The 8,116-nt window shown below is 36.9% G+C and overlaps 1 protein-coding gene across 1 annotated transcript; it reads left to right on the top strand.

Moving 5' to 3' along the window:
• Positions 1 to 212: 212 nt before the first annotated feature.
• On the top strand, positions 213 to 4,712 carry LOC104421039 (protein trichome birefringence-like 33). Its single transcript, XM_010032863.3, has 6 exons — positions 213 to 458; positions 959 to 1,178; positions 1,861 to 2,032; positions 2,371 to 2,570; positions 2,673 to 2,831; positions 3,995 to 4,712. The coding sequence occupies exons 1-6, from the start codon at positions 278 to 280 to the stop codon at positions 4,332 to 4,334; spliced, it is 1,272 nt and encodes a 423-aa protein (XP_010031165.2). The 5' UTR covers positions 213 to 277; the 3' UTR covers positions 4,335 to 4,712.
• Positions 4,713 to 8,116: the final 3,404 nt, after the last annotated feature.

Genomic DNA, 8,116 nt, shown 5'->3' with positions numbered 1-8,116 from the left:
ATCGATTCAATATGTCACTCTTCCTGAGCAGGCGCAGAGAAGGAAACCAAGTTTTTTTTTTTCTTTTGGTCGAAGAGGAAACCAAGTTAGCCAACCACCTTTTCCGTAATTTAAAATTCCTTATTTTATTAATTTTATTTCCTCCACCTCTATCGCCAGTATATACTATTGCCACGCTTATTCAAACACTCACGTCACATGTTATTACAAGTCACCCTCCCTATTGTCAGTCGCAAAGAGAGAGAGAGGGAGAAAGAGAGAGAGAGAGAACACAAGAATGAAGCCACTGATCAAAGCATCATCTTCATCTTCACCTTCTTCTGCTCTGAGAAAAGCTTCTCTTTCCCCGTATCTCTTCGTGTCTCTAGCCTTCCTTCTGTTCGTCGCCGTCCTCTACGGCGAGAACTTGTGCATGTTTGGCCAACAACTCCAACTGTCCCGACCCCTATCAAGAACTGGTGAGTTTTCATACGCTTTTTCTTGACCTAACTCAACCTCTCCATCGTCTTTGTCAATTTGTCATACGTTCTCTTATCGTATCCAGTGAGCAAAGGAAGATAACAGTCTTTCTACGAAAAGAACACTTGTTCAGGGTCATCTCAATGATGGCCGAGTGTTTTTGTCGCTCGAGTCATAAGGTTTCCGTCGTTAAACTGTCCCGACTAAGCATGAGAAAGTTTAAATCATCATTACTTGGTGATTACTCGGTGGTGCAACGTGTATGTAGAGTCGAATTTCGAGTTTTTTTTTTTTTTTTTTCAATGAGTCCGCTAATGCCGCATATTCTCATTCATCTTACTTCAACTTGTGTTCTTCATATTGCTCTTGTTTATGGGATTCACTCCTGCTTCACATCGATACATGTCCACCAGATAGTTTAAACACTTGCGAGAAAGCTTTTCAACTACCTGCTTATGAAATTTTTCTTCTTATGTTCTCGATGGGATTAATTAAACAGAGAAGAAGTATGACGAGGCGTTGCCGTTCGCGATCGGGGAGGCCGCAGAAGGTTGTGACATATTCAGAGGGAGGTGGGTGAGGGACAAGTCGACTCGGCTGCATTACGAGGAATCACAGTGTCCGTATATTCAGCCTCAGTTGACTTGCCAAGCTCATGGAAGGCCTGATAAGGAGTATCAGTTCTGGAGATGGCAACCTCACGGTTGCTCTCTTCCCAGGTACATTAATCGCCCTTTTCTTGAGGTCTTTTCTTAAATAATTTCGTCACACTAATTCATTATACGTTGCATAATGCTGTAGGAGTTGCTTGTTAGTCCATTTTGGAGAAATGTACATATTAATCTATAGAATTATAAATTAATAAAGTACCATCTATGAATGAGTTGTGACGTCTGCACATTATAGCCGGTTATTATACCGTAAGCATTTTAATAACCTAGTTTCCATGCAAATTTAATAATTGGTTTACATTATTCGCCCATTGGATATTATTTATTCGTCATATCGTTGTCTGATCCTAGAAGGGAGGACTATCCATGCTAAGCTGGCCACATTGCACGTCTAGGCATGATTTTGTTATTTATTCTTCTTGAAAATTTAAAATCGGGTGCCTTGATCTGTTTACGAGGGTCAAAGTGTCTATAAGTTATAACGCTGACTTGGCCTGAACATGCAAAAGGTCTTATTTTTGTCTAAAAGATTCAGAAGGATCGTTTCCATGCATGTACGTTTGACCTACTTACATGTGCAAGCTTCGCCATTCGACATAAGGAATCCAATTTTTATCCAAATATCATCCGAATAAGATTAGAGCTTCATGCGAATTATCCTTGTTAATTATAACCTTTTCAGCAAAATCTGGCTGCAGATCTTATGCTAGAATGAAATTTCTTGCTGCAGCTTTAATGCCACATTAATGCTCGAGACACTGAGAGGGAAGAGGATGATGTTCGTTGGAGATTCCTTGAACAGGGGACAATTCGTTTCAATGGTCTGTCTTCTCCAAACAGTCATTCCCGAAGGTGCTAAATCGATGGAAACTTTTGGTTCCCTACAAGTTTTCACTGCCAAGGTGAGAAGCGACATCCTCTCTCTCCTGCCAACAATTTGATTAGTGATAGAAATTAGAGTAGTTTAATGCGGAGAAGTTACTTAAGATGGAGTTAATAAACTACCAGCGAGGAAGTATTCTAATCCGAAGGCTATCGATTGCGATATGGTGTGCGCAATAAGTTGATCAAATTTTCCAGAATGATTTTCGGATGCTTCACTCCCGAATATGTGATGATGATTTTAACCTGAAGATAGATAATCACTTCGGCCATAAGGCCTTCTGATCCATTTGGGTCTGGTGATATTCAGGCATCAAGCCATTGTTCAATTACCCTTTCCATTTCGCTCTATATACAGGACTATAATGCAACAGTCGAGTTCTATTGGGCGCCATTTCTTCTGGAGTCAAATTCAGATAACGCAATAGTGCACCGAGTACCAGATAGGATGGTGCGAAAAGGTTCGATCAACAAGCATGGGAAACACTGGAAAGGAGTCGATATAATAGTGTTCAATACCTATCTGTGGTGGATGACCGGCATGAAGATGAAAGTCTTGTAATTTCTCTCTTTCACATCAAGATTTTTTCTAGTTTTTATTGATTTTGGCATGTGTGTGTGTAAGTGATCTAATTGGCTTTTCTTACCCTCTTTTTGCAGGAAAGGTTCATTTGATGATGAGGTGAAGGATTTTGTGGAGCTGTCGACTGAGGACGCTTACAGAATAGCGTTGAAAAGCATGGTGAGATGGACTCAAAAGAACATGGACCCCAAGAAAACAAGAGTCTTCTTTGTTACCATGTCACCTTTACATACCAAGTGAGTTCTAATTCCCTATAAATTTCCGCCTATTCTTGGAAAAATACCAAAAACATGCGACACATTGCACTTGATTACTACTTACATACCTCCACTTTTGAAAATATCAAATGCATACTTGAATTTACTTTTGGAGATAACTTTGTACCTTCTCAGCTATTAATCTTGTGTCCCTATTTATTTAAATGCATTAAAAAAAAAAAAAAGAACAACCTATTCTCAAATTGTAAACACCCACCCTAAAACACTCGAGACCAACTAAAAACCAAACCACCCAAATTGTAAGCAAGATGCTAAAATGAATTTGCAAAGAGAGGCAATTTGGTCTTTTCAATATGGGGTTTTGCTTAGATGTATGTAGATACTTAAAAAAATATATATATGTAAGTGACCATTGGGCTAAAAGTGAGGTGGATTTTTGTACTTTCCCTAAATTCTTTTAGTTTTGGGACAATTATATTAGGAGTCTTGAAATTTGTCATTGTTACTAGGGCTTTACTAGTATAACAATCTTTAACATACTCTGAAAATAATAGTTTATTGTGAGTTACAAATTCTTGACGAAATAGGTCTTGCAACAATTTATAATTATTTATGATTTGATTTTTTATGGTTCTGAATAGATTATTATTCTCATAGTATATTAAAGGCTGTTACGCAATCACTTCTCTTGTTACTACAATGTGCTTGAATTTTAAATTTTTTGTTTCATGCATTTAAGTCTTAAAACTTGTTAAAGTTGTCCATTTTAATCCTTCTGTTAGCTTTGTCAGATTTTGAATGGAAAATCTATGTAGCATTTTTTAATTAAAGCCATGTAGAATAGAAAAAAAGGTCACGTGGCATTTTTAGCCACTTAAATACGGAAGGATTCAAGTGCGTTAAAATTGTAAGTTTGAGGACTTAAATCCACGAGACTAACGTTTTAGAATTCAAGTTTATTATCATCACAAATTTCAGGACTTGCTCTATAATTGTTGAATTGATTTTCTGTCCCCATGTTCATGACTCGTATTTTCTATCCACATGAGCCCATTGAATCTGCGAAGCCGAGGAGACAATTAAAACCATCATTTTTTCTTAAGTCGTCCTACAAACATCGGACTAGACTGAATCTTCGCAATGATTTCTCAAAAAAAAAAAAAAAAAATGTTTAATCGCAGGAGCACCGAATGGGGCGGCGCACCGGGTGGCAACTGCTACAACGAGACGGCGATGATCGAGGATCCGAACTACTGGGGCTCGGATTGCTCAAAAAGCATAATGCGGGTGATCGGACAAGTGTTCAGCAAGGCCGAGGTCCCCATCACCGTCCTCAACATCACTCAGCTCTCGAGCTACCGCAAAGACGCGCACACCTCCATCCACAAGAAGCAGTGGAATCCTCTCACTCCCGAGCAGCTGGCCAACCCGGTGAGCTATGCCGACTGCGTCCACTGGTGCTTGCCTGGCCTTCATGACACTTGGAACGAGCTTCTCTTCACGAGGCTCTTTTATCCTTGATGATGCCAAGTAGCAGGAACCGAGGAGTGAAATGGGCTTTATGTACAGTTCGACTTTGGGGGAGAGGAATAGCTATGGAATTTGATGTGAAGTATATGAGTTCGATTTTTTTTTTTTTTTTTTTTTTTTTTGAGGGGAGCCCCTCCCGGGGGGTTGGTGAAAGGTGTTGTCCCATGTTAGATTTGGAGAAAATTGAATTTATTTTTGGTATGAAGGGAGAAAATTTTTCCTTCACAAAAGATTTAGGTCTAGATTGCTTGCTCGTACATGCAATGGGATAATAGAAGCTGGAGGTTTTTGCTTGTTTAGTTTGGACCTCATTTTCTGGGGAACTTCTTCCTTGGATTTGAATCCATTAAGTCAAGTGCATTACAATTATTGATTTTATGAGTCTCGCGTGAGTTTCACATAATTAAATGAGTTTAGGAAATTCAAGTCTATATAAATATTTTCTTTCAATCCAAAAATACAATATATACTATCCTGTAAAGAAGCATTGCACCCTTTTCATCAACCCAAATCTGGAGGCTCCGGTCACAGCATGTCCCTAGACTTTGCATCAAATACATTGCCGACAAAAAAAAAGAACCTTGCTTTGCTCAACATTCAAATAAGGTAGGGTTATTTGGCCAACAGAAGCCTAGGATATTTTTCATATCCAAGCACGTTGGTCCAATGGATACTTGCGTGGAGAAAATTGTCCCAAAAGTCCAAACCTTTTCGTAGGACGCCAAATTCAATTTTGAATTTCTCAATTGTATCAATTTAATTTTAAACATTTTTACAATTTACCAATTTAATCTTTTCAGCTAATTTTGGCCGGAAATCACTAACTTAGTGATCTAGTCAATGCCAACTGTCCTATTGGCACGATCGGCTCTAACATGGTCAATTTTTTTAAAAAAAATTCTGATTTTTTTTGTTTTTTCCAGCTGTTTTCTTTTTCTTTTTTTTTTCTTTTCTTTTTTTTTTTTTTTGCAACTCTAGGCTGGTGAGGGCGTCATGGCCCTCACCGGCTCAAAGTTGCCACTAAAAAAAGAAAGAACAAAAAAGAAAAAAAATTAAAAAATTCATTTTTTAGTAAATTTAAAAATTACAAAATTTGTTCACATCGGCCTTGGCCATTCCGCATACGAGTCTATTGATTAGACTATCACGTAAGTAATTTCCAACTAAAATTGATCGAAATAACTAAATTGACAAATCGTAAAAAAAAAATTGAGTATATTGATAAATCGTTAAAATATTATAGACTAAATTGACATAATTAAATGTTTGAGATTAAATTTGTACAGTTGAAAAGTTTAAGATTGAATTGGTCTTCATTTAATAAATTTAGGACTCTTTTTTTACAATTATCCCTACTAATGTGGCTTAAATATTTAGTCTTTCACCTTTGTACAAATGGGTAAATTTACCATCACACATTATGCTTCCATTCATTTCGCAGTGAATGAATGAATGGAAATGTTTTTAAAAAAATAATCGCTTGTAACATGTGTATGGATTGAGTCCACGCATACTTGAACACCGTTGCTCAAAATCACGAGTCCTGGCTGGTATTAAATCAACTATGTGAGACCATCATAACAACACATTTTAATTGGGAAAAAGTGTCAAAAAAGTCCTAAACCTTTTGTATTCATGCCAATTTATTGATGTCAATTTATTTTTAAATCTTTTCATATTGTGTCAATTCAGTCATTTTTGGCTGGATTTTGCTTATTGGACAACGGTCGATTGATGTAGTACAATCGGCGTTAACGTAGACAATTTTTAATAATTTTTTAAATAATTTTTGAATTTTATTTATTTTTATTTTTCCTTTTCCTTTTTTTTTTTTAGCCGGAGAGGCAACGGCAAGCAAGGTTGAGGTTGACCTCCTTCCTCTAGCGAGCATTGTAGGCCATTAGCGAGGGCTTGAGCCTCGCCGGTGGCGGTGAGGCTGGCTAGAGGCCAACAAGATTGAGGTCAACTTGCCGACTGTCGCCTTTGGCCGATCGCTGATGTTTGGCGACTTACTAGAGGAAGGAGGAGGAGAAAGAAAAAAAATTAAAAAATTATTAAAAATTGTCAACATCAGCCCAAATTGGTCATTTTAGTTGATTGGTACTTAGCTAGCAAAATCCGGCCAAAATTAGCCATAAATGACTGAATTGGCACAAAGTGAAAATGTTTAGTACTAAATTGGCACTAATAAAATGTTTATGACTTCTTTAACACTTTTCCCATTTTAATTGAGTCGGTCTTGGTTCATTATCAACTATCAATACTTCTTACACATGCTGTTTCATGCGAATGTAGGATGTTAGATATGGATATTTATATTTCTCTTTTAATTTAATGGATCTGAGTGTTGTATGCTGGCAATATTTACCTTTTTTTTTTCTTGTTAAGTGTTGGCAATGTTTATTATTAATCAATTCCTTGACATATTTTTTTTTTACCCCGGACATTAGAGAGCACTATAATAACACCAAGGAAGACAAATGAGAAATTTTAACTTGTATTAGGAGGCTATTAATTACAAGGTTAGATGATTATCACATGGCATTCAGCTATGGTAACTTCTTTTTTCCTTTCATTTTGGCCAAAGAGGGTTGTAACCACTGGTTGAGACTCATCAACCCCTTGTTGGCTGCTGGAGAGGGTCCTGGCCTTTGTTAGATTTGGACGAGGCCACGATAACCTCGGTCACGATGGCCCTGGCAAGGTCGCCATGGGCAACATGGTCCTCGTCCAAATTTGGGTGAGGTCTTTGTGACCGGCAAGGGCTTGCCAGATTTAAAGGAAATAAAAGAAGGAAAGAAAAAAATTAAAAATTAATTTTTTTTATAGAAATTGTAAATATTATCCTCTTTAGCTTTGGTCATGTTATGTAGGACGTTAATGTCCATGTTAGTGATTTTAAAATTGGTTGGAATGATTCAATTGGCAAATTGTAAAAATATTTAGGATTGAATTGGCATAATTAATAGTTTATGATTGAATTAACACAATTACAATAAGTTATAGGACTTTTTTTTAAGTACTTTGTCATATCATAAACACTTATAAATGATTTTGCAGTTGAGCACAATGAAAACCCAATAAACCAAAAAGATTATGCGAACGAAAGAGAAATAAAATCAGCCTAAATCTCACCAGTCGATTGTGTGTTATCGTTGATAACGAATGTGCAGCCACTCATTAGCAAAACAAAGGAGACACCATAAAAAGATTCAAGAGCTCCTAATGATTTCATGAATCAGTTTAAGATTGAAGGTGCATTGTTAATTTATTAATGTCAACATCATTAATTCTAGACTATGATTTTGGTTGATATCTCGCTATTAAGCCTACTTAAATATACGTGGCTTGAGAGCTGAACATTGACATTTGGGAATGACTATTGGAGCGAGGAAGCAAGTTAAAGAGTGGCCAACCATTTTAATGCTGAAACATCACCAAATGTTTCGGAATTTCTTCACCTAAAACCTGTAGATTAAACAAATTGAAAACCGTGACTTCTCCGAAAGCCTTTCATCTTTATTTAAACATCACACGTTTGTATTTACATAGTTGCATACAAAGCAATGATGATGATGGGTAATCTTTCTTGGCAATCTTGCCTTAGCAGCCAAGCGACATCATGGCTTCCCTTTTAGCTCAATAGTCAGGTACTATTCTTCTTCATCACTCCCTCGCCTTTTTTATGGCAACTATTCATTCCACTTCACCCGTCATCTACTTGATTAAAGCTTATATTATATCAGCTATAAATATAAGCCATGGTAATAAAA

This window comes from Eucalyptus grandis, chromosome 10, assembly GCF_016545825.1.
Source record: "Eucalyptus grandis isolate ANBG69807.140 chromosome 10, ASM1654582v1, whole genome shotgun sequence".
Lineage (NCBI taxonomy): Eukaryota > Viridiplantae > Streptophyta > Magnoliopsida > Myrtales > Myrtaceae > Eucalyptus > Eucalyptus grandis.
The sequence above is the reverse complement of the archived record's forward strand: the minus strand, read 5'-3'. Positions and strand labels throughout refer to the sequence as shown.

Coding starts and splice junctions, on each gene's coding strand:
- LOC104421039 (XM_010032863.3), top strand. CDS start 278: ATGAAGCCACTGATCAAAGCATCATCTTCATCTTCACCTTCTTCTGCT. Junction 459..958: donor CCGACCCCTATCAAGAACTG/GTGAGTTTTCAT, acceptor TTAATTAAACAG/AGAAGAAGTATGACGAGGCG. Junction 1,179..1,860: donor CACGGTTGCTCTCTTCCCAG/GTACATTAATCG, acceptor TTCTTGCTGCAG/CTTTAATGCCACATTAATGC.